The sequence below is a fragment of the Diceros bicornis genome, chromosome 18, assembly GCF_020826845.1.
Source record: "Diceros bicornis minor isolate mBicDic1 chromosome 18, mDicBic1.mat.cur, whole genome shotgun sequence".
In the NCBI taxonomy this organism is placed as follows: domain Eukaryota; kingdom Metazoa; phylum Chordata; class Mammalia; order Perissodactyla; family Rhinocerotidae; genus Diceros; species Diceros bicornis.
Window position 1 is genome coordinate 40,417,284 of NC_080757.1, and position 26,472 is coordinate 40,443,755.

Below are 26,472 nucleotides of genomic sequence, written 5' to 3' on the forward strand. Positions count from 1 at the left end.
CATAAAAGGAACTGTGTATTTTTGCTCCCAGAATTGTTTGCCTATTTCTGGTGTATAGAGAATACTGTACTATAGCCTGACATTTTTAGTTTATTTCAATGATGTGATATTATCTGTCACTTGGACTAGTAAACTTCTAAGTATAGTCATGACTAATGTAAACCAAGCCTCATTCGAGGGAGCAAGGAATACTCAATAAATGCTAATATTCATTCAAAACTGATTTTACTAGAAGACAGCATATATCAAGAAATGGATATATATACTTCCCAAAATTGCATTGCATTTTGAGCTTGAAATTTCATTGATGACTATGACTAAGGGAGTCAAAATTATTTCTACATTCCAGCAAAGTGATCAATTTGTTTAGTCAATTAAGGAAAAAAGAAAAATCAATTTCAGGTGTAATGGAAATTAAAATAAATAAAATATTTTGAAAACATTATATTAATCTCTAGATTCTAGCATAGTGCTTGGCATAGTGGTTGCCTTAAAAAAATTCCTATTGAATAAAAAGATCCTACAAAATGACCTACTGAATTTTTTACTTTTCCACCTATCACAAAGAGCCAGTATCTAATTTTTCAATGATTCCTCCATAAGAGCTCTCATTATGCTAGGGTAAATCTTGGGTAGTATGATGATCTGCTGTTCAGGATTAGGTAGGTACTCCACTTTCCCTAAGAGGAAACACGGAAATAAATAATCAGAAGGCCATATTTGCTAAGCCAGAATGAAGTTTATTAATGAATAGTCAAAATGATTATTTCTCAAAGAGCAGTGAAATAGCCTAAAAGACAGAAAGAAGGTCTCCAACCCTCCCCAAAGGAGGAAAGAAAGAAGAAGTTGGGCAAATTCATGAAAACATGGCCCTGGGAATTGGGATGGATTTAGCCTGATGTAGGTAGGAGCCAGTGTTGAAGGCCAGATGCCCCGTAGGATGTTGAGCAGCACGTCGCTGAACCTGTGCAAGGACGTGGCCCCTTAACAGGAGGGCTGACAGAAATTGTCACAGCCAGGCTGAACGTAGGTCGTCAGGTTGATCCCACTCAGTCCAGGAGTTGGGTATCTGGAGTTGAGCAGCCAGCAAGTTGGCACGTAGGTGTCAGGCTCACAGCAAGGTGGGCGGCTAAGGTCGCAGCAGGTGGGTTGAAGGAGGCTGATCTCGTGAGGGCAGGTGCTGGGCAGGCAGACTCCACACCGGCAGAATTTGTCAGAGGAGCAGATGGTAGTGGCAGGGCCGGTGGGGACGCTGCAGCAGAGGGGAGCACAGCAAACCATGGTGTCAGGAGTTGGGTTTCGATTGGGTTGAGAAGAGAAGTCTCTTTGTGTCTCAATGCTTCTCTCCTCTGCCTTGGCTCTTATATACCCACCTCCCTGGACGTCAGCCTATTACCAAGATTTTCCCCCCATGTTTCAGTTTATAACTATCTCCATAAAAAGCATGTAATTACTTAAGTGTTTATTACTTAAGACACACTCCTCACCTCATAAAAGGGGTTTAGTTTGTTTTGTCAAATTAGGACTCTTCACATTGGCTGTGTGTCACTGCATGGAGAGCTTCATTTCAGTCTTCAAAGGCACTGAGTCATTATCTTCTAATCATGACACATCATTAATGATGGCCTGGCATGCTGGGTACCTGCAAATCGTCCCCGCGTTTTTTTTTTGTGTGTGTGTGAGGAAGATCAGCCCTGAGCTAACATCCATACCAATCTTTCTCTTTTTGCCGAGGAAGACCAGCCCTGAGCTAACATCTATTGCCAATCCTCCTCCTTTTTCTCCCCAAAGCCCCAGTAGATAGTTGTACGTCACAGTCGTACATCCTTTTAGTTGCTGTATGTGGGACGCGGCCTCAGCATGGCCGGAGAAGCGGTGCGTCAGTGTGCGCCTGGGATCCGAACCGGGGCCGCCAGTAGCGGAGCACGAGCACTTACCCGCTAAGCCACGGGCCGGCCCCCGTCCGCACGTTTTTTGCTTACTTTTCAGATGAAGGATAAGTAGGCTTTTTGATTGCTATTCTACCAGCAACCAAAGATTCTACATGATAATTTAGGCCTTCTGGCTGAAAAAGTGATAAAATTTTTAGATGTATTCATCTTGGCTCCAAAAAGCTGAATTAAGATGAATGGATGGAATCTATAGAGAAAGAGATTCTGGTTCTGCATAAAGAGCAAAGCTGTAACAAATCACTTGTTCTCCATTCCCTTCATAAGTGCTTTGAATGATAACTTGGTGGGGGCATGTAGATGGGGAGGTGACAGTTATCGGTGCCCTTTAAAACTCCATCCAGCCATTTTATGAATTAAGATTATTTATGATCCAAAGACTAGTCGTATTGGGCCATTTAGAGACTAAACAGTGCAGTATTTCCCAAAATGAGTTCCATGAACACCTGTCCCAAGGAACATTAAAGGGTTTTCTGGTAAATAAGTTGATACTGAATTCTTCATTAGTGGACCTCTCAGAGCCTTTAATATACTAAAGTGCTGTGTGACTTTTCAATAAAGAGATATAACATGTATTTGTCTCCAAACTTACTTAACCATGGAATCATTTTTGATTGGTAGTTTTCATAGATTAGCTTCATAGATCAGTATTCTATGGGGCACACTTGAGGAGATTTTGAAATTACGTCTAAGCCACTAAAACCCTAATAATAAAATTATTTAAATAAATAAAGGCATAAAACCTAGTACGATGTTTTAGAATTACTTTAGAGTAGGAAAAATACTAAACTGGTAAACCTTTAGAAAATCTAACTTTGAAAGTCTTAAAAAAGGCAATTTATTTTCTTCAATTGTCTTCAGATAAAATGTCTCGGGCTCTAAAAATAAGTAGAAAATTGCACAACATGTAGGAGTCAGAAGCCAAAAGAGATGCAAATCAACAAGATGATTGATCTAAAAGATGTTTAACATTAAATTGCTTTCATTTTAGCCATCTTCTTACTAGAATGATTTTGTGAGTTTGGATCCCCCTGCTAGAATTTAGCTTTTTGTGCACCTTGCTTCAATAGATATCTGTTAGTTCAGTCAAACACTCATTGGTTGAGCATCTGCTATAAGTCAGGCATTATGCAAAAAAAAAAGCAAATAGGTTCCTGCCCTTGAGGAGCTCAGAGAGAAGAAGAGACACAGAGAAGTGAACTGGCAAATGACAACACAGGGTTGTGCATTTGGGTTTTCTAGGTAAGATGTGGGAGTTTAGGGGTAGGAGTCACTGATTGGAAGATTTGAGGAGTGCTTCATGAAAAGGAACATTAGTGTGGGTCTTGAAGGATGAACAGGAGCTTAGCAGGTAAAAGGGAATAGTAAGGGAAGTTCAGCAAGTGAAACAGAGAAACAAAATGCCATGGTGTGGTCCTGGGGTTGACTGGTTAAAGCAAAGACTCTGGATCTCCTGTAGGGAGGCATTGGAGGAGAAAAATGAGAGAAGGAATTGGAAAGGTGGGTTTGTGCCACAGTGGGAAGAATTTGTAATGTGCTTAGTATTCTACACTTAGGATTTTGAACGTCATCCTATTGGCAGTGGGCATTAATTGAAGGTTTTTGAACACATATGTGACATGATTGGATTTGTATTTTAGAAAGATGACTGTAGTTTTTGAGTGGACGCTCATCATCATCGCCATCAGCAGCAGCAGCAGCATCGCTCACTAAGTGTTAGGTATTGTGCTGAGTGCTTTATATGTGTTATACAATTCTCACCACAAGCTTATGATGTGTGCAGTGTTACCATTCTTTCCACTTTACAGATGAGGAACCTGAGGCATAGAGAGGCTAAGTAACCTGCAAGTGAGTAAGTGATGGAGCTGGCATTTGGAGCCAAGCAGTCTGGCTCCAGATTCCCTGCTCCTAACCTCTGTGCCATAGTCTATGGGGGTATTGTTCTAACTAGAGCGAAGATGACCCTCAAGATTAGTTGCGTGTAAGATTGGTGGGAAGGATGGAACCAGCTTATTGAAGGTCTTGAGACAATAAGAAGAGTTGATTTTAGGGCCCAGTTTCTCAACCAAAATAGTATTCTGTAGAAAGGAGATAATTTGAAGGCAGGGACAATGGTTGACAAGCTACTTTGGTGATCTACGGGAGTGATGAGGAGGATGTGATTTCTGTCCTAGAGGATATCATAGTTAGGTGGGAATAGAGAAGAGGAGACATACCTAGGATTTCTTATCACCTCATTCAGTTTCCTGGAGACCACTATCTGGGTGGCTCATCAGTTTCCACAATAAAACTAATATTCTTGTTTTCAAGATAACTAGAACATCCTAAACATACCCTACACTAACAGCTAGCATTTATTGAATGTATACCATGTGCCAGGCATAGTGCTGAGTATTTTATGCACATCTTCTTCCTTATTTATTACGACCTTATAAGATCAGGACTATTACTATACCCATTTCCCAGATGATGAAACTGAGAGTAAGGATATTAAATAATGATTTTAAGTCATACAGTTAGTGAACGATGGCCCATGTAACAGCAATACCTCACACTTATTGATAAAAATCAGCATTTTTGTGGAATTAAATTCTGCATAATTGTAAATTATGTTCATTCACTTTTTTCATTTATTAATTCATGTAGCAAAATGCCTAGCACCATGCTAGGTGCTAAGAATATGGGAATAAACAGGTCAGATGAGATCCTTTTTGTTGAGGTGTTCATTCTAGTTGGGGAGACAGACAATAAAAATGTAAACAAATACGAATTTCAGACAGTGACAAGTGCCAGAAGAAAATAAAAGAGAGTAATGTGCCAGAGGGTGATGGGGAGGTATTGCAGGGACCGTGCCTGCTTTGGTTGGGGTGGCTGGAGGCAGTCTTTGCCAGGGGGCTGAAGTGTAGTGAAAGAGAAGGAGTGAGATAAGAGATGAGGTCAAGGAGATAGGCAGGTGCCAGGCCATGCAGGACTTTGTAGGTTGTTCTACAGAGTTTAGATTTTATTCTAAGGCCATTGAGAGTCCACTGGATGAGTTAGAGCAGGGAGTGTTGAGATGCGAGTTATGGTCAATGGAAAACCAATTGCAGCAAGGTCAAAGCGGAAACAGTCAGGACACACAAGTGGTCCAGGTGAGAGGATGAACAGTGATGCCAGTGGTTGATGAACCAGTAAGAGATGGTAGAGTCTGGGAGACGTTTTTGATAGTAGAGATGGTAAGTTGAGCTGATCAAGAGGATGTGTGGAGAGAGAAGCCAAGGATCATGTTTAGGTCTCAGACTTACTCAGAAATCTGAGCCCAAAAGCTGCTGCCTGGGGTGGTAGGGAAGAAGGTCAATGATGGATTCAGTGTGAAGCTTGTAGAGAGTGAGCAGCCTGAAGCCCTTGAGCCCATGAGCAAGACTAGGGATGAGAATTTGGGAGGCTTCAACACACGGATGAAAAATGTGCTTACTACCAAGTTCCTGGACTGAGATAAAAGATCACTTTTATGTGTGTTAGTCACAGTTTTTTGTGAGCCTCTGTGTGCCTTACCAACGTCCGTCTCCCATCAACTTGGTGCATTTCTGGATTGCTGTAGAGAAAATTCTCTCATGATGACACCTGCTGACTCAGCAGGGATGTCAGTGTTGGGAGGTTTCACCCTTCACAGCAACTCAATTTTCTTTAAGCCTGATGGAGTGCTTCGTTCATTCACAAAAGCAGGATATAGGCACCTTTTCAGTTTGTCATTCTAATTAAAATTCCTGTAAGTAAAAACATTTGGTCTTTATTTCCTGAATTGCATGGTCTTTTAAATTTCCAGTGAATTCCTTTAGATTGGAAGAAAGATCGGCTGGTATTAAGACTGCCATTGACATCAACCCCTTCATTGCAGAACGCCCACTTGCCCTTTCCTGAGCACGCAGGCAAAAGATGCTTGTTTGAGTAAAATGGCAGACTTTGGGGGCCCTTCCAGTTACATCAGAAGATGTTTTCCAGTGAGTGGTTATAGTCAATACTGATATAACTCCTGCCAGCTTATTAGCTTGCACTGAAAATTACTCTTACGTTGGATTTCTTTCAAATGGAAGTAATGTTGTTTTGTCACTTGAGGACAGCTGATATTGGCGATAGTTGTGTAGGTATACATGTCCTAAAGGGGGTGACTCTTCTGCCCTGTCTCATGTGGACATGTATGTTCCCATTGCAACATGCCAGAGCGGATATCACAGCACTCAGTGACATGGCACATGCAAGCTTATCCCAGCTTCCGCTGGTTGGAAGGGTTGCCTATTTTTCTTGGGGCTCTTAGGCTTTCAGTTTAATTCTCATGTATTATTGTAGGCTATAGAATATGCAGATAGTAACAGAGAATTACACCCAGTTAAATAAGGTATAAATATATGTGTTAACTAAAATTAGCCTGGTTGGAAAAATGATGTTCAATAAAATTTGAATGTCTATTATACGCCAGGCACTGGGAAAATAAAATTTTCAGGTGTTTACCATGTGAAATCTAATATTGAGATTTTTAAACTTATAATTATTCTATAGTAAACTTTGGGGTTCTTGTCCTTGGAATTATTTGCTAATGATAGTTATATTCTACAATTTTATTTTGAATCAGAGATGTTTTTGTCCATTGGTTAGACAAATCTTATTGATAGATAGAATTAAATTACCGCTGGTTTTCCAAAGCGCTCATGTAGTACTTGAAATTTTTTTTTAATTAAGAGAATTAAATGTTATGTATTGAAATATTGGCTGGCAATATGACTTTAAAATATATTTTGAGCTGTTAGCTTAGTTTACTAAATATACAACTGGTTATATAATATCAACAAACCCTTATACAGCATTTACTATGTAACAGATCCAATTGCTTTACATTTATTATGCAATTTAATTCTTACGACAACCCTAGGAGGTTGGTATTAAAGTTACCCTCTGTTTTACAGATAAGGGAAACTGAGGCATAGAGAAGTTAAATAAGTTGCCTAAGGTCAGTAGGTGATAAATAATGGAGTTGGGATCTGAACCAAGGCTGCCTAGCTCCAAAGTCTATATTCTTAAATCACTGTATACTAATCCACAATTGCTCCATTACTGATTATTATATTTTCAAGAGGAAATATATAATTTAGTTTATTTCAACCAATCTTTGTTAAGTACTTATTTGCCTTGCACTGTGCCAGGAGGTTTGGGGCATTCAAGGGTGAGCAGGACCCAGGTGCACTCTCAAGCATTTCAGATTCTACTGGGGTTCGTTGGACACACAGGACTTGAATAAAGTCAGAGGAGCAGAAAAGTCATTCCACCAGTAGCGAACAGCAGCAATTAATGCACAGAAGTGGAAAAGAACAAATTGTCATTAGGAAGCAGTGAGTAGGGCACTGTGTCTAGAAAACAACCATGTGAGATAAAAGCTAGACATAGAGAGTCTTGACTCCCAGGATGAGGAGCTTGAACATAATTAGATAGACCATTGAGAGCCACTGGCATATGTTTTTCTAAAGCAGGAAAGTTACTTCATTAATCCCCTCCTTTGTAAAATATGGCTAATGTTCTATCACATTGATAGAATGTTTCAGGAATAAATAAAATAATGCATTAAAAAATTTAACACAGTGTCTGGAACATAGTAAGTCCTCAAATGGTTCTAATTGGTGTGGTAGTTATTATTAAATGAGCTGAGGGAAGCTAGAGCTCTTTTTCCATCATTTGTAGGGGTTCTTTCTATCCAACAATGGAGTAAGTCTGGGAGTATAGCTTTCCAGTCTCTCATGTCTGGAAAGTCTTCTGCCTGTTCATAGTCTTCGCTATAACTTTTGTAACCAGTAAGCGTCCCACCTCCACAAAGGAAGGACGAGTGGCCCTTAGCCTTGCTTTGCTGGGACCCTGTGAGGCTGTTAGGAATCAGTGTCTGCTTCTCAAGTGCCTTCTGTCATGTTGCATTTTTGTGGAGGCAGTCATGGCAAATCCCCAGGAAGATATAGTACTTAGAGGGGACTGGAGCAAATCTCTATCAGCATGAGTATCAAATTCTCCCCATTTTGTACTTCTCATTAATATCTGTGATTTATAGGAAATGATGAAATTCACATTTAAATCCAGTTAGAAATTTTAGCTGGAGTATAAGATGTATTGGGACAGCCTGTAATCACAGGGTCAGTGTTCCTCAGTGGAAATTCGGGTTCTTGGTCAGTTAGGAAGAAGTATGTGAAGAAAGAAAAGAAGAAGCATGACATGAGGACAAAATTCCCAGAAATTTGTGTTTTGATTTTTAAGAGCACAGATGAGTTGGATAAAGAAGGACCAACAACCTAAACAGAGTAAAACACCATGCTGGGCGGTCCTCTTCCAAGTTTTCTCAGCTTTTTTCCCCACACTTGTGTATTGAGTATTGTTATCCTCCCAAACTCAACAGGGTTTTCTGCTCCTAAAGACATAAAATTGAATGGAGAAGAGGAAGAGGAAAAAAAATTTATTAAGAACCTACTACATGCCATGCATATTACTAATGATAAACTTATTTGATACTCACAGGGACACTGTGAGATAGTAGAACCCTCATTTGATAGACTAGATAAAAACTGAGCTTCTGAGAAGCTACAAGATTTGTCTAACGTCTCAGTCAGTCGAGGGTAGATTTGGGATTTTCAACTCACGTCTTCTGAGTCCTCTTCTCTTCCTACTCTCTGTCCCACCCTACAGTTAAAAACATCTTTAGGGTGATCAAAGTGTGCAAACTATACTCAAACACAACATAACAAGTTATTTGTTTGGCTTAGTACATGTTAACACATAAAAAAGTGTTCAGTACTACTTCCAGCCTCAGCTCCTGGTTCACTCTAATTTCTAGTCTCAAGCTTTGCGTGGTTCTCTCTCATTTTTTTCTCTTCTGTTCAATAAAACAATAAGTGTTGGGGTGAAGTTTCAAAACACTAACCTCAGAGTTTCCTCAATTCTGTCCTTGGGATTCAATTATCTTGTCTGCCTCTCCACCTTCCCAGTGGAAAACCACGAATTCCTCCTACTTTGAGCTCTTCAGATGTTACTCTATACCTCTGTCATTTTTGACTCTTCTCATACTTCCTTATGTTTCCTAGCCTCAGTTGCTCTGAAAATCCTGAGTTCCCTCACTTCGTCATCACACAATGTTATCAACCTACTGAGGATCTTTTTTCCAGGTCTATAGCTCTCATCTTTTTTACTGTCTTACAGGTAACATTATATTACTTTACTCTGGCCACATTCAGTCAAAATTCCTCTGATTCTTTTGTGTAAAGATTTGGTTTGTCTCATCCACCTAAAATAACTACTACATTAAGAATTGAGAAACCAAAAGTCTTGAAATTTTGTTTTAAATATTAGCCTATTAAAAGCAAGAAATTTCGATTTTAGGGTCATGTAGTATACCAACACTATTTCTCTGTCTCGTATTTGTAATATAGGAACAAAGAAGATAAAAAAAGAATGTGCTTAGAAATGCATAGTCCCAATATGAACCAATACTTGGTGCTTTGGATTAATCTCTTTCAGCCTAACAAAAACAATTTTACTTAACTCTCTAATCCCAGCCTTACCCAAGGCTTTCATGCTTCAGTTGTTGTCATGATTCAACATTTTCTGCTTTGAAGTTTCTCAAAACCCCTCTGTATCCTTGGGCTTTTAAAATTAAAACTAATTTTGCCTATTTGCACTTAATAGAATAATCATGATGGAAAGCAGGTTTCTTAAGTCAAAGGTATGGTTTTTAGAGTGTCAGTAATTAACAAAGGTCTGTCTGCTGTCAGGTCTCCCTGGCACAGCCCACTTTATATGGCAAGCTTTTACTAGGAATGGTGGAACTTTCTTAACTACAGAGCTAGATGGTGCTGAGTAATCTTTCTAGTTCCTCAACAATATTCTATCAGGCCTAAAATGATGTAATTTTCTGGCTGCCACCTCCAAAGCACAGAGACTTATTTTTTCCATAATCAGCTACTATGATTAACCAAAGGGACTAAGTGAAAAGTCTGAACAAATGGTTCACTAAATAATCTGAGTCTTTAAAGGCATTAAGAGTACACTAGGGGACAAGAACCACACCCATAATTTGAATCGAGTGAATTTTATACAAAGAATTTTTTTTTTTTTTTTTTTTTTTGTGAGGAGATCAGCCCTGAGCTGACATCCGCCAATCCTCCTCCTTTTTTGCTGAGGAAGACGGCCCTGGGCCAACATCCGTGCCCATCTTCCTCCACTTTACATGGGACGCCGCCACAGCATGGCCTACCAAGCAGTGCGTCGGTGCGCGCCCGGGATCCGAACCAGCGAACCCCGGGCCGCCGCAGCGGAGCGCGCGCACCCAACCGCTTGCGCCACCGGGCCGGCCCTATACAAAGAATTTTTAACTAAGTTGTTAACTAGGTAACTAAAAGGGTAAAAAGGAGGCCCCGAGACAGCACAAATGCAGGAACTGCAGAAAGCAGAATACAGAAAAAGAATGACAGTTTCTTTAAAGGGAAGAGGGAAGGAATCAATACTTAGAAATTTAGAGAGAGGGTTGCCCTATAGAGCTGAAACTCAGACGTTTCAGGAGAGCTGGCCGGCTGGTGCTGGAGCCTCTGATGGGGGGGAGGGGGTGGGGGAATGAAGCTGGTGCTACAAATGTTGACAAAACTGAATTTAGGTGCTGCTACGGAAGGCTTCTGAGGGTGCTGGAGTGAAGAAGTGTTACTGGGGTGATAATCGTGAGAACCGCTAGCATACAGGAAGTCCCAATGAAGCAGAAGGAAGCAGAAAGGAAGGAACAAGTTGCTTCTTCCTCCTCCAGCTTTGCAGCTTTCCTCTGTCACCCCCTAGTGGCAAAGCCCAACGTGGAGGAGCCGGCAAAACCATTATGTGCTTTGCAGAGCACCAACGCGGCATCACAGAGCTGAGCACTGACACGGATGGGAGGGTGTGAAGCTGAGAGACAGTAACTTAACAATTGGCGCAAAGAGGCATTTATTCTGAAGCCCACAGCTTCCAAACAGCCGTCTTTAAATCAGCTGAAACTCCCCACACCATTCTTAACTTCCAGTTCCTTAGTTTCACTATCTCTTCATGAGTTTTGGAGTCAGTGTTGGGTTCATATTTCAGTTTTTGCTGATGAGCTGTGTGACTATAAGCAAGATACTTAACCTCATTTATTTATTTAATAAAAACCACTTTATTAAGATATGATTGACATACAAAAAGCTGTACACATTTAATGTATATAACCTAATGAGTTTGGAGATAAGTATACATTCATGAAACCATTACTACAATCAATGCCATAAACATATCCATCACCTCCAAAAGTTTCCTCCTGTCCTATTTTTGTGTGTGTGATAAGAACACTTAATATCTATTCTTTTAGCAAATTTTTAAGTATCTAATATGGTATTATTAACTATAGGTACTATGGTGTGCAGCAGATCTCTAAGACTTTTTCATCTTGCATAACTGAAACTTGGTACCCTTTGACCATCATCTCCCCATTTCCTCATCCTCCAGCCCCAGGTAACCACCATTCTACTCTCTGCTTCTCTAAGTTTGACTATTTTATATTCCTCATGTAAGTGGGATCATGTAATATTTATTCTTCTGTGTCTGGTTTGTTTAACTTTGTATAATGTCCTCCAGGTTTGTCCATGTTATTGCAAATGGCATGAATTCCTTTTTTTTTTTAAGGCTGAATAATATTCCAGTGTATGTAAATACCACATTTTCTTTATCTACCATCTGTTGATGGACGTTTAGGTTGCTTCCATGTTTTGGATATTGTGAATAATGCTGCAATGAACATGGGAGTGCAGATGTCCCTTGGAGATCCTGATTTCAATTCATTTAACCTCTTTTAGACTTAATTTACTCATGTACAAAACCAAGATAATATCTCTTTCACAGGACTGATATAAGCATTAAATAAAATTAATGAAATTACTTGGCATGAGTACAGCATATAACATCAAACAAGGGAAGGAAAAAGCGAAGAAATGTAAGCAAGGAAGAAAATACATGTAGTTTCTATAACCCTTGCTTCTATAATTGGTTACAAGACTATAGCTGATATGTATAACTCTCTTCTTCCACTACCTGTTTCTTGTTTTCTTTACCCTCAGCCAGGACCTCAGCTGGTTAGGCTTCTTTTACCTGGTGGGAGTTATTTAAATCTTCATTCCTGAAAGGCCTGAATGCACAGTGGTCCTGTCTTTTTCAGATTATCAGTAAATAGTTAATGTGGCACACTGAAATATAGTATATGTTGACTTCAAGAGGTGTGCTTTTCCAGCTGAAGTTATTTCAAGGTGCCATAATTTTTCTTTTACCTTGAAAAGGAGATCTCAGCATGTTCTAGAAAATTTGACTCCAAGAAACTTCACTGAGGTGGTGAACTCCTTAATTTTTCTGGGGTTTTCTCCTACCCTGGAGTTCACATATGTTTTACTAAGCCATCTAGAGTACTTGCTACTTCCTGCTCATCATGGTGTCATCAATGTAGTGGACTGACAGGATGTTGTGTGGAATGTCAAGATGATTAAGATCGCTCCTGAAGACATTATGACAGAAAGCAGGAGAGTTGACATAGCCCTGAGGCAATACTTGGAAAATTACTGTTAGTCATACCAGGTGAAAGCAAACTACTTTTGATTGTCCTTGCAAACGATATGGAGAAAAAGGCATTTTTCGTGTCACAAGCTGCATATTAGGTACCAGGGGCTATGTTGCTTTGCTCCATTTAAAGGCACTCCATCTGGAACATCAGCTCCAACTGGGGTCACTCTTTAAATTAGTTTAAAATAATAATAAATAATCTTTCTGTTATTCTCTAAGATTTGTCTACTTTTTCCACAGGACAAACAAGTGAGTAAGTGGGGAGATGGTAGGTATCACCACCCTGGCTTTATTCAGATCTCTGATAATGGCATTCATCCTCAAAATTCCCCATGGATATTGTATCATTTTTGGTTTATTATCCTTGTAGTGAGGGGAATTTCCAGGGGCTTCTACTTGGCCCTTCCTATCATATGAGCTTTATTCCTTAAGCCAGAGTGCTAAGGTGGGGATTCTGCCAATTGTCAAGCGTGATTATTCCAATTATACATTCACAAATTGCGGAATTGGTCTCTGCACCTACTGGGTCCACTATGATTAAAATGTGAGTTAAGACTCCAGCTATCACCTGGCTACCATAAGCCACCACTTTCATTGGTGGACTGGAGTGACACTTTGAGTCTCTAGGAATTGGTGTCAACTCAGTGTCTAATAATCCCTGTGGTTGGCAGAATTTTGGCTCTATGACCCTGAAATCATATATATGTTACATTACATAACAAGAGGGACTTTGCAGATGTAATTATGGTTACTAATCAGTTGACTTTAAAATATGGAGAGTATCCTGGATTATCCAGGTGGGCTGAGAGACAATAACTTAACAACTGGCACAAAGAGGAACTTATTCTGAAGCCCACAGCTTCTAAAATAGCCATCGTTAGGATCTTGAGTCAAGATGGCGGCGTAGGCAGACTCTGAACTCACCTCTTCCCGTGGACACAGCCAATTTACAACTACTCGTGGAAAAATTACCCCTGAGACAGAACTGAAAACCGGATGAGAGGAACTCCTGCAACAACGGACAAGCCTAACTGAGGTGGAAGAGGCAGAGACTCTCTTCTGGAGAGGAAAAACGCCACCTTTACAAGCGGCCAGCTTCACGGCCGCCCGGGAGCAGCTCACAGGTACGCAGCCTCCCTGGAGGCGTGGGGCCTTGAGCTGGGGAGCGCCCCCGCTGTGGGCATTTTGTGGACCCAGCACAATCGAGACCAGCGGCATAATATCTGACTGTGCCTGCTACTAAAACATTGGGGAGCACCCCCAGAAAACCCGGTTCACAAAGAAACTAAAACTAGCTCTTAAAGGGCCCACGCGCAAACTCACCCGTTTCAGAAAGCATCCTAAAATCACCAGAAAGAAAGTTGCACAGTGCTGTGGTGAAAAGAGACTCACCTAATAGGCCCTGAGCGCATCTCGGTGAGGGGTGAGACCTCTCCAGGGACTGGGACATTGGCGGCGGCCATTGTTGTGGCCTGGTGTGGGCGTACTGACAGAGACGCCATTGGAGTTCTCCCTGGGGCCTGCTAGCCCAGGTCTGCCCCACCCGCTAGAGCACCGATTTAATCCAGCTCAGCCAGGGCAGGCAGCCCACCCTAGAGACTGGCCCCACCCAACAACAAGCCCTCAGGCAACTTGTGGGCCTGCATAGATTGGTGACTGGATTCTCTGCAGCCTGGCAACTGAGCAGACTTTAGCGGGGCAGGGTGTGCACAAGGAGCGGGTGGAGAGTGTGGGGCGGTGGCAGAGTGTGTGGGGCTCCCACTGTGGAGAGACTGGGTCCGCTTCGGGAGGTCGGGGCTCGCACACGGGGCAGGACTGTGTTGACTGTGTGTATGGACCTGTGGGTGGCAGGGCTTGTCAGCTGCAGAAGACTTGTACTTCTCAAAGACCCACATAGGGGGTTTGCCACACCTTCCAAAGCCTGAAAGGATTGAGTGCTCCTGTGCCTGAGGCCAGCCCCACCCAGCTGCAATCCTCAGAGAGCTGACAAGAGACCTAATAGGCTAGAGGCTTACAGCAATTGTAAGGCCCTGAGCCTAACAACCTGCCATGCTGGGGGCCTACTCACGTAAAAGAAATACTGCAACACAAATGTGGTATTAGAACTTGCAGCCAACTGTGCTGGGGCTCCCCACACCTGATAAAGAGACTGAAGGGCCCACAACAACTACAAGCAGCTGAGCATTACAACAGCTGGCCAGGAGCATAACTCGGCCTCCCTGGGTGCCTACAGGGAGAGCAAAGAGGCCACAACAGAAGGACACATGTAGCCCACATAAGGGTCACCCCTGGAACATTGAGAACTGAGGGAAGCACACTGGAAGCCTCCTAAGGCATCACTTACATGAGGTCACCTATCCAAGAGCAGGAGACGTAGCTGACCTACCTAATACGTCGACACAAGCACAGGGAAAGAGGCAAAATGTGGAGGCAAAGGAATACATTCCAAGTAAGGGAACAGGACAAAACCCCAGAAAAGGAACTAAGTGAAACAGAAATGAGCAACCTACCTGACAGAGAGTTCAAACTAAGAGTGTTAAGGATGCTCACTGATCTGGGGAGAAGAATAGATGAACTCAGTGAGAATGTCAACAAAGAAATGGAAGATATAAAAAAGAACCAATCAGAAATGAAGAATACAATACTGGAAAGGAAAAATTCATTAGAGGGACTCAAAAGCAGAGTAGAGGATACAGAAGAACGGATCTGTGAGCTGGATGAAAGACTAGAAGAAATTACCCAAGGTGAACAGGTAAAAGAGAAAAGAATTACAAAGAGTGAGGACAGTCTAAGGGACCTCTGGGACAACATCAAGCACACTAACATCCGTGTTATAGGTGTCCCGGAAGGAGTAGAGCGAGACAAGGGGGCAGAGAATCTATTTCAAGAAATAATAGATGAAAACTTCCCTAACCTAAGGAAGGAAACAGACATCCAGGTACAGGAAGCACAGAGAGCCCCAAACAAGATAAACCCAAAGAGGCCCACACCAAGACACATCATAATCAAAATGTCCAGAATTAAAGATAAAGAGAGAATCCTAAAAGCCGCAAGAGAAAGTCAAGTTACATACAAAGGAAACCCCACAAGACTATCAGCTGACTTCTCAGCAGAAACCTTACAGGCTAGAAGAGAGTGGCACCATATATTTAAAGTTCTAAAAGGAAAAAACTTACAGCCAAGAATACAATACCCAGCAAGGTTATCATTCAAAATGGAAGGAGAGATCAAAAATTTCCCAGACAAGCAAAAATTAAAGGAGTTTGTCACCAAGAAACCAGTGCTACAAGAAATGTTAAAGGGACTGATTTAAGGGGAAAAGAGAAGACCACAAATAGGAAAAATTATCTATTTCCATGATAAGAACGTAATGGATACAAATGCACAAAAAAGAGGTTAGATATGATATCAAAAACATAAAAGGAGGGAGGAGAGGAGTTAAAGAGTAGAGCTTTCAGACAGAGGTCAAACTAAAGTCACCATCAATTCTGTATAGAAGAAGAAAGGAACAGAGAAGGACTACTAAAACACTGAGGAAAAAAAAAGTTAAAAAATGGCAGTAAGTACATACTTATCAACAGCTACTTTAAACGTCAATGGACTAAATGCTCCAATTAAAAGGCATAGGGTGGCTGACTGGATAAAAAACCAAGACCCATATATATGCTGCATACAAGAGACACACTTCAGACCTAAAGACACTCACAAACTGAAAGTGAAGGGATGGAAAAAGATACTCCACACAAATGGCAATGAAAAGAAAGCTGGGGTAGCAGTACTCATATCAGACAAAATAGACTTTAAAACAAAAACTGTAAAAACAGACAAAGAAGGGCATTACATAACAATCAAGGGAACAATCCAACAAGAGGATATAACACTTGTAAATATCTACGCACCCAATGTAGGTGCACCTAAATATATAAAGCAATTATTAACAGACATAAAAACAGAAATACACAGTAACACAATAATAGTAGGGGACTTTAACACTCCACTTACACCAACGGATAGATCATCTAAACAGAAGATCAATAAGGAAACATTGGCCTTAAACGACACACTAGAACAGATGGACCTAGTAGATATATACAGAGCATTCCATCCAAAAACCGAAGAATACACGTTCTTTTCAAATGCACATGGAACATTCTCCAGGATTGATCACATATTAGGCCACAAAACAAGTCTCCATAAATTTAAGAAGATTGAAATAATACCAAGCATCTTTTCTGACCACAACGGTATGAAACTAGAAATCAACTATAGGAAGAAAATCAGAAAAGCCACAAATACATGGAGATTAAACAAAATGCTACTGAACAACGACTGGGTTAATGAAGAAATCAAAGAAGAAATCAAAAAATACTTGGAGACAAATGAAAATGAAAATACGACATGCCAGAATTTATGGGATACAGCAAAAGCCGTTCTAAGAGGGAAGTTTATAGTGATACAGGCCTATTTCAACAAACAAGAAAAATCTCAAATAAACAATCTAACAATGCACCTAAAGGAACTGGAAAAAGAAGAACAAACAAAGTCCCAAATCAGTAGAAGAAGGGAAATAATAAAAATCAGAGCAGAAATAAATGAAATAGAGACCAAAAAAAAAATAGAAAAAATTAATAAAACCAAGAGCTGCTTCTTTGAAAAGATCAACAAAATTGACAAACCTTTAGCTAGACTCACCAAGAAAAAAAGAGAGAAGGCACAAATAAGTAAAATCAGAAATGAAAGAGGAGAGGTTACAACAGACACATCAGAAATACAAAAGATTATAAGAGAATACTATGAAAAGCTATATGCCAACCAGTTCGACAATCTGGAAGAAATGGATAAATTCTTAGAATCATACAACCTTCCAAAACTGGATCAAGAAGAAGTAGAGAATTTGAATAGACCAATCACCAATAAGGAGATAGAAACAGTAATCACAACCTCCCCAAAAATAAAAGTCCAGGACCAGACGGCTTCCCTGGTGAATTCTACCAAACATTCAAAAAAGACTTAATACCTATCCTTCTCAAACTCTTCCAAAAAATTGAGGAGGGGGGTAAGCTCCCTAACTCATTCTACGAAGCTGACATTACCCTGATACCAAAACCAGACAAAGACAACACAAAAAAAGAAAATTACAGGCCAATATCACTGATGAACATCGATGCAAAAATCCTCAACAAAATACTAGCAAATCGCATACAACAATACGTTAAAAAGATTATACACCATGATCAAGTGGGATTTATTCCAGGTATGCAGGGATGGTTCAACATTCGCAAATCAATCAACGTGATACACCACATTAATAAAATGAAGAATAAAAATCACATGATCATCTCAATAGATGCAGAGAAAGCATTTGACAAGATACAGCATCCATTTAGGATAAAAACTCTGAATAAAATGGGGATAGAAGGAAAGTACCTCAACATAATAAAGACCATATATGAGAAACCCACAGCTAATATCATCCTCAATGGTGAAAAACTGAAAGCTATCCCTCTAAGAACAGGAACCAGACAAGGATGCCCACTGTCACCACGCCTATTTAACATAGTACTGGAAGTCCTAACCAGAGCAATCAGGCAAGAGAAAGAAATAAAAGGGATCCAAATTGGAAAGGAAGAAGTGAAACTGTCACTCTTTGCAGATGACATGATTTTATATGTAGAAAACCCTAAAGAATCCACTAGAAAACTTTTAGAAGTAATAAACGAATATGGTAAAGTTGCAGGATACGAAATCAACATACAAAAATCAGTTGCTTTTCTGTACACTAACAACGAAGTAGCAGAAAGAGAAATTAAGAATACCATCCCATTTACAATCGCAACAAAAAGAATAAAATATCTAGGAATAAACTTAACCAAAGAGGTGAAAGATCCATACACTGAAAACTATAAAACATTTCTGAAAGAAATTGAAGAAGACATTCAGAAATGGAAAGATATTCTGTGCTCTTGGATTGGAAGAATTAACATAGTTAAGATGTCCATACTTCCTAAAGCCATCTATAGATTCAATGCAATCCCTATCAAAGTTCCGACAACATTTTTCACAGAAATAGAACAAAGAATCCTAAAATTTATATGGAACAACAAAAGACCCCGAATAGCTAAAGGAATCCTGAGAAAAAAGAACAAAGCTGGAGATATCACACTCCCTGATTTCAAAATATACTACAAAGCTGTAGTAACAAAACAGCATGGTACTGGCACAAAAACAGACACACAGATCAATAGAATAGAATTGAAAGCCCAGAAATAAACCCACACATCTATAGACAGCTAGTCTTTGACAAAGGAGCCAAGCACATACAATGGGGAAAAGAAAGTCTCTTCAACAAATGGTGTTGGGAAAACTGGATAGCCACATGCAAAAAAAATGAAAGTAGACCCTTACCTTACACCATACACAAAAATTAACTCCAAATGGATTAAAGACTTGAATGTAAGACCTGAAACTGTGAAACTTCTAGAAGAAAACATAGGCAGTACGCTCTTCGACATCAGTCTTAGCAACATCTTTTCAAACACCATGTCTGACTGGGCAAGAGAAACAATAGAAAAAATAAACAAATGGGACTACATCAAACTAAAAAGCTTCTGCACAGCAAAGGAAACCATCAACAAAACGAAAAGACAACCTAACAATTGGGAGAAGATATTTGCAAACCATACATCTGATAAGGGCTTAATCTCCAAAATATATAAAGAACTCATGCATCTCAACAACAAAAAATTACCAACCCAATTAAAAAATGGGCAAAAGACCCGAACAGACATTTCTCCAAAGAAGATATACAGATGGCCAACAGACACATGAAAAGATGTTCAAAATCACTAACTATCAGGGAAATGCAAATCAAAACTACAATGAGATATCACCTCACGCCCGTCAGAATGGCTATAATTAACAAGACAGGAAACAACATGTGTTGGAGAAGATGTGGAGAGAAGGGAACTCTCATACACTGCTGGTGGGAGTGCAAACTGGTGCAGCCACTATGGAAAACAGTATGGAGATTCCTCAAAAAATCAAAGATAGAACTACCATATGATCCAGCTTTTCCACTGCTGGGTATTTATCCAAAGAACTTGAAAACACCAATTTGTAAAGGTACGTGCACCCCTGTGTTCATTGCAGCGTTATTCACAATAGCCAAGACTTGGAAGCAACCTAAGTGCCCATCAAGGGACGAATGGATAAAGAAGATGTGGTATATATACACAATGGAATACTACTCAACCATAAGAAACGATGAAATCCAGCCATTTGTGACAACATGGATGGACATTGAGGGTATAATGCAAAGTGAAATAAGTCAGAGGGAGAAGGTCAAATACCGTATGATTTCCTTCATTAAGTAGTAGATAATAACAACAATAAACAAACACATAGAGACAGAGATTGGATTGGTGGTTACCAGAGGGGAAGGGGGAGGGAGGAGGGTGAAAGGGATAATTTGGCACAAGTGTGTGGTGATGGGTTGTAATTAGTATTTGGGTGGTGAACATGATGTAATCTATGCAGAAATAGAAGTATAATGATGTACACCTGAAATTTTTATAATGTTATAAACCAATGTGACTGCAATAAACAAAAAATTAAAAAAATAAAATAAAATAAAACAAAAAGCCATCGTTAAATCTCCTGAACCTCACCACACTTTTCTTTATATCTAGTTCCTTAATTTCATTCTCTATGAGTTTTGGAGTTAGACAGAATTGGGTTCAGATTTTATTTTATTTTTAATGAGAATATGTGGCTTAAGCAAGCTGTTTAGCTTCATTTAGACTTATTTTCCTTATCTACAAGCCAGGATAACAATATCTATTTCACGGAATTGATGTTAACTGTTAAATGAAATAAAGTTCACATGAGGCATATTGAGCATGTGGCATAACATATGGCACTAAACCAGGTCACTTTGGTTCCTGTCTTTCTCCTTCATGTGTGTCTTCCCCATCATTCTTCCTCCTTGTCTTTTCTGCTTCTTGTCCCCAGTCTTTTTCATTGTGTCTTCGTTCTGTCTTTTCTCCTCTATTTTGTTCTTTTCTCTTCCTTTTCATTCTTTTCTTCATCCTTTATTATCTTAATGCCCCCCTCCCATATTTTCTCCTATCCATTTTGTTATCCATCTACTCATAATATGGTCAATGAACCTCAATTAAAAATGGACTTTTGCTTTAGAATTTGTAACTGATGTCCTTTTGCCATCACTGAACTGTTTATGCATCTCAAATCCTCTTAGGTGAGATGTATAGGAAGTTGCTATTTTGAGACCTTATTGGAGTCTATTGCATAGTGTAGCAGTTAAGAATGTCTAGGTTTCCAGTTTTGGAAAAGTCAATAAATATTGGCTTGATCAAAGGACTTATTCTTCTCACAGGAAGGCCGCTTCTAGCATTGGTTCAGAGGCTCCACTGTGTCAGGATCAGTGTCTCTTCCACTCTCTTGGGATTTTGTAGCTCCGGGAATCCTAGTGTGTTGAAAGTAAGAAGAAGAGTCAGAGTGAAGAGGAAGTGGGAGCACCAGCAATGTGTGTCATTTTTATCAACAAAGGAATGCTTTCTCAGAAGCCTATAGCTGGCTTCTGTTTAGATTTCATCAACCTGTCCTGTGTCTCTCTATTTCTGTAACTTTGTTTTTTTTTTTTTAACTCATCAACTTGTGTCTTAATGTTGGACTACAGGCTTCTGCAGGTCATAGTAGGCTGGACATTTTGGCAACTTTGTACTGTCTCCATACTTTTGCCTTTTTCAGAATGTCATATGGTTGGAATCAGATAGTGTGCAGCCTTTTCAGATTGGCTTCTTTCTTTGAGCAATATGCATTTAAGATTCTTCTATGTCTTTCTGTGGCTTGATAAATCATTTCTTTTTCACAGAATAGTATTCCATTGTACAGATGTAATACAGTTTGTTTATCCATTCGCCTATTGAAGGACATCTTGGTTGCTACCAATTTTTCGCGATTACAAAGAAAGCTGCTATAAACATTCACATGCAGGTTTTTGTGTGGACATAAGCTTTCAGCTTATTTGGGTAAATTACTGGGTTGTATGGTAAGACTGTGTGTAGCTTTATAAGAAATGGCTCAACTCTCTTCCAAAGTGGCTGTACCATTTTGCTTTTCCACCAGAAATGAGTGAGAGTTCCTGTTGCTCCACCAACATTTCACCAGCGTTTCGTGTTGTCACTGCTTTGGATTTTAGCCATTCTAGTAGGCTTGCAGGTTGGGTTGTTTTTTACTCACTCTTCTCTTTCCATTTACAATGACCTTCAAGGCCCACTTCAAAGATAACCTCCCTTGCAAAGTCCTCCCTGATGCTGGCCCCAGCATAGCCCCTTCTGGCCCCGAAGTGATTACTTCCTCTGTGAAATTCTGTTACTGGCCCGTCTATCTTCTTCTTTGCAGTCCACATAACCAAGATACTACTTTCCACAGCAGCGGCCATCCGGAGCTTCTCCACAATTTCTGAGAGATCCTGAGGCGTTACTTTCTTGTGGTTCCCCCTGCTCTGCCTTGCTCCTGGGCTGTCTCCATCTTCCCTTGAATCAACCCAGACATGAAACTCAGCTCTTTCACTGGTTTTCAAAGGAAAGTTGACCTACCCCAAGGATTGTGTGAGTTTGGTAACTTAAAGGGGAAGGATCATAGAGTAATATTCATGACCTCCTGACTAGATCTCTCCTCTCTTCTTTTTTCTCCTCACTCCATTTCTGAAGTACAACATATTCTTCTCTTTGTCTCATGTGTAATTGTTTCACATCTTTCTCTTAGGCTCTTGGGGTTACCAACATGCATGTCCCATGTGAATGCACTTATTATAATTTGGGCTATCAAGGCATAGTGGCCATGAAAGCATCTATGCCTAAGATAGAGCATGGTTTCTTCTACCAACTGCTAAGAGAATACAGTTTATCTCATTACATTGTATGCAGCTATTTTCACACATACACTTTTTTCTTTCTGGATCGTAAGGTCGTCAAAGATAAGAATTAATTCTTCATCTTTCTGATCTCCATAGTTCCTGCTTTAGACGTGGTGTCTGTGAATTTTTATTGAATAAATGAATGAATGAATACACTACATATGACTTCAGTCTCTTTTAAAAAGAAACGAATGTATTTCTTTCAAGTAGGCATTCTTGAATTATAAGCCATTAACCCATTTTATGTACAAGTGGAAACACAGACCATGATTTTTTTGCCCAGTATATAACATTTATTAAGAAATGACAGAAGACACTGTATCACAGATATAATTGAAATAGCCAACAGGCAAGATCATTATCTTATTAAAAAGAAGGGGATGGAATCAGATGTTGAAATATAGAAAAGTCGAGCCTACTTCTTAGAAGAAGCTGAATGTTGGATGAAGAGCTTCAATTTTCTCTAGTGACATTTGAGGAATGTCACTTGGCTATACTCTGGTGCCTTTGCCGTTGGAAAAATTTTTAGGTAAACAGAAGCTAAAAATAGACCATAAAGCAGGGAAAAATTAGACTTGTGGACAGTTCTCAAGGGTAAATACCAAAATATGTCAGTAATTTTCAATCATGCAGGAAAATCAGAAATAGTACACCCAAAGCAAGTTTATGATCAGCAGGTGGGTTCCAGCATGTCTGTGTCCTCAGTGGAGAGTCAAGGTGTTCACTGTAGAATGGAATCAGGCAGAACTCATATATACTTGGTAGCCCCATAACAAAAACCCAAATGGAAATCTAAGAAGTTGGTGGTCCAGGGGTGGTTGAGGAGATAAACTGTTCAGAGATACCGTGGCTTGGGCAATTGAAAATCAGCAGCCTAGCTTGTAGCAGGTGGGCTCACAGCAGGTGGGCTGGCAGCAGCAGGCTGGGTGGCAGCAGGACTGTCCACAGTAGGATGGGCGGCAACAGGAGGCCTGAGCCTGGTGCAGCTCACAGCAGGATGGGGGGATGCAGCTCACCACACAGCAGGGGGGCAGGCTGGTGCCCTCCACTCGGCAGTCAGGGCGGCACCACCTGGTGCGGTAGCTCACTGCTCCGTAACCACCCTCCTGGCCACCACCAATGCCACCACCAATGCCATAGCTGGTCTGGCAGGAGCTTGGCTGGCAGCAGCTGGAGTCACAGGTCCCACTGGTGGAGCAGCTAGGAAATCCACAGGAGCTGGTGGAGCAGCAGGCCATGGTGTTGGGAGCTGGGTTGAGACTTGTGTTGGGTTGGAGTTTTGGTGATGATTCTATGTCCGGCCCTTTATATAGGTGGGCCAGCTGCTATTTATAAAATTCTTAACAGATTTTCCTTGTTTTTATTTAAATTTGTTCCTCAGTGGTCCTCTGATTGGCTTACATTGAAATACTTATGACACATTATGAGCAGCAGTGTGGAGATTACGTCGTTTTATAATTGCATTTGGATTCCTCATATGGGTCCTTTGCTCTTTGGAATACATCTGTGGTTTCCCATGTTCAAAGAGTCCTCCCATTTTAGTCCACGTCAGCACCCTCGTTTTGTGAGGAGGTTGTTCCATGTGACACTCTGTCAAGATCTCTAAGGCTGAGAGTAATTGTGCTCCTATTTTTAACTATTATTTTTTCTTCTGGATATTTAGACTGCATTCTCTTGAATTTAGACATCAGGACATTTCCACTGAATGGAAAGAGCACCTTTGGTCAGACATAATTAAAAGCTTTCAACTCATCTACTTCAACAGCAAATCAAATTACCACTATAGTTCCTTTGATTTCAACCAATTTGAAATGTGTAAATATTATTCGTGTTCCAGGCCAGAAATCTTTTCTTTTGAACCAACTGACACAGTATATATTCAGGCATCTAGCAGAGTGCTTAGCTCCTGGGAGAACCCTAATAAATGTTTATTGAATCTGATTTTGAATGGGTGGAGTAAAAGACATGATTCACGGATGGCTGTACCACTTATAAATGATTATTAAATAGAATTTTCAAGCTGTAGTGCCTCTCTTGAAGGAGTCCTTGTTATTGTCAAAAGAGGCGAGGAAACGCTGAAATTTTTCTTCTACGCTTAATAGTTGAACCAAGGCTCAGGGAAAAGCATCTGGGAGTTATGACACTTTGAAGACTGCACTGCCATCTATTTTATTTGCCTCTGAAATGCGAAATCTTGTGTGTGATCTATCATTGCTACCAATGAAATGATAGGGGTAAGTGCTGGGAGCTTGTAAATAACTAGGGAAATATTTTTCTTTAAGTGTCCTGTATTTTGTCCTGTTGCATATTGTACATTGTGCTCAAATGCTTAATGAAGAATTGAAAAATTAAATGGTAAAAGGTATTTTTTGTTCTAGATTTGTGTTAACTTCTTAAGAGAACATCCTTCAAATTGGGTTGCAAAGTGCAAAATAGATAGTTGTTTCAGATTTCTAATGCATGTGTCTGACAAATTGTGATGGTGGGCCTCACTGGGCATCCATAGTAGACCAGAGACACACCTTACACATACTTACAGTAAATAGAGGTGAGTGTTGGGAGTTGAAGCTTAGAGAGCATTTTGGGGATCAATGGGAAGAATATAACAGACTAAAGCATAGAAATTAAATCTAAATGCTCTTGGAAAGTAGATAATATCTGAGAGAGACTATCTGGTAGATATTTTAAAATCTATTCAGTAGGTTATACAGTTTCTTTAGATAGTGGCCAAGCATGAGGGAGAACATCTAATATATTAAATGGAAGAAGATTAATAGTAGAAGTACATTGGGTAGAAATCCCATAGCCTTGATCAACCTGAAATTTTTAGCTAAAAGTGGCTTCGTTGGTCTAGACCTAATCGTAACAGGTTAGAGCATGTAAGTATTTGAATAACTATAAAGATCATTTAATGCATGGGACATTTTATTAATTGATGGATTCAAGCATACTGTAATTTGTATTTAATCTTTCTGTTTTAGACTTTATGTTTATGCCTTAGGATTATTATCAAAATACAAATCCACTCTTCTTGAATTCCAGCTAAAGGTGGACAAGCTTAAGGGTAGAAGGAAGAAAATAACTCAGTTTGCTTTGAACACTTAAACATTTTATTTGAAATTAACAGGGGATATTCAAGGAGAAAGCAGGGCTGAAAATACGTGGAGATCAAGAGATAGGGAGGAGAACAGAGATGTGACTGAAACGAAGAACTATCCCACCCTTGTACCCTGCTCAAGCAAGGCAGGATATTGCAGACCCTCTGACTGATATATGTTTTCAATGGGCTAATTCAGCATGTCCAAGAGGGTCCTGACGAAGACTTTTGTTATTTCTGAGCAGCTTAGAAACATCATGATCTTAGCATCCAAGTAAAATTGAACATTTCTTTAGAGATCAGTGCAGTTTTGCTGTGCTTCCCCTTTCATTCTTAAGTAATCAGCAACCTTGCTTTTAACAGGTAGGCTGGCAGCAGGTGGGCTGGCAGCAGCAGGCTGGGCGGCAGCAGGACTGTCCACAGTAGGATGGGCGGCAACAGGAGGCCTGGGCCTGGTGCAGCTCACAGCAGGATGGGGGGGTACAGCTCACCACACAGCAGGGGGGCAGGGAGGTGCCCTCCACTCGGCAGTCAGGGCGGCACCACCTGGTGCGGTAGCTCACAGCTCCGGAGCCACCGTCCTGGTCACCACCAATGCCACCACCAATGCCACCACCGATGCCACAGCTGGTCTGGCAGGAGCTTGGCTGGCAGCAGCTTGGCTGGCAGCAGCTGGAGTCGCAGGTCCTGCTCATGGTGAAGGAGGGAAATCCACAGAAGCTGGTGGAGCAGCAGGCCATGGTGTCAGGAGTTGGGTTGAGAGTTGGGTTGCTTAGAGAAGTTTCTGAGTTTGGGCTGCCCTTTCTACATCCGGCCTTTTATACATTCCCTAGAGCTGCGTACTTCCCTAACATTTAGCATCTTTGCTTGATACTATT

General features: G+C 40.4%; 3 protein-coding genes across 4 annotated transcripts; all 3 read right to left on the reverse strand.

The window, feature by feature from the left end:
* Positions 1-729: 729 nt before the first annotated feature.
* Positions 730-14,042, reverse strand: LOC131416730 (keratin-associated protein 3-1-like). Of its 2 annotated transcripts, none has more exons than XM_058559390.1 (2): positions 13,950-14,042; positions 730-1,252 (listed from the first exon to the last, which is right to left on the reverse strand). In XM_058559390.1, the coding sequence occupies exons 1-2, from the start codon at positions 14,018-14,020 to the stop codon at positions 985-987; spliced, it is 339 nt and encodes a 112-aa protein (XP_058415373.1). In that variant the 5' UTR covers positions 14,021-14,042; the 3' UTR covers positions 730-984. The 2 variants fall into 2 exon arrangements, 1 of the variants encoding a protein (XP_058415373.1); XR_009222630.1 differs by lacking the exon at positions 13,950-14,042 and adding an exon at positions 1,488-1,619 and having other exon boundaries at positions 1,201-1,252.
* A 9,321-nt stretch (positions 14,043-23,363) lies between these two features.
* LOC131417942 (keratin-associated protein 9-3-like) lies at positions 23,364-23,735 on the reverse strand. The gene has a single exon (XM_058562041.1). It carries the CDS (start codon positions 23,733-23,735, stop codon positions 23,364-23,366), a length of 372 nt encoding a protein of 123 aa, XP_058418024.1.
* Positions 23,736-25,950: 2,215 nt separating this feature from the next.
* LOC131417464 (keratin-associated protein 1-3-like) lies at positions 25,951-26,334 on the reverse strand. The gene has a single exon (XM_058560931.1). It carries the CDS (start codon positions 26,332-26,334, stop codon positions 25,951-25,953), a length of 384 nt encoding a protein of 127 aa, XP_058416914.1.
* Positions 26,335-26,472: the final 138 nt, after the last annotated feature.

What these genes read in the sequence shown, in the direction of transcription:
- LOC131416730 (XM_058559390.1), bottom strand. Translation starts at nt 14,020, where the DNA reads ATGGCCGCCGCCAATGTCCCAGTCCCTGGAGAGGTCTCACCCCTCACC. An exon ending in ATGCGCTCAGGGCCTATTAG is followed by an intron (nt 1,253 to 13,949) that starts GTGAGTCTCTTT and finishes CCTCTGCTGCAG; the next exon opens with CGTCCCCACCGGCCCTGCCA.
- LOC131417942 (XM_058562041.1), bottom strand. Translation starts at nt 23,735, where the DNA reads ATGGCCTGCTGCTCCACCAGCTCCTGTGGATTTCCTAGCTGCTCCACC.
- LOC131417464 (XM_058560931.1), bottom strand. Translation starts at nt 26,334, where the DNA reads ATGGCCTGCTGCTCCACCAGCTTCTGTGGATTTCCCTCCTTCACCATG.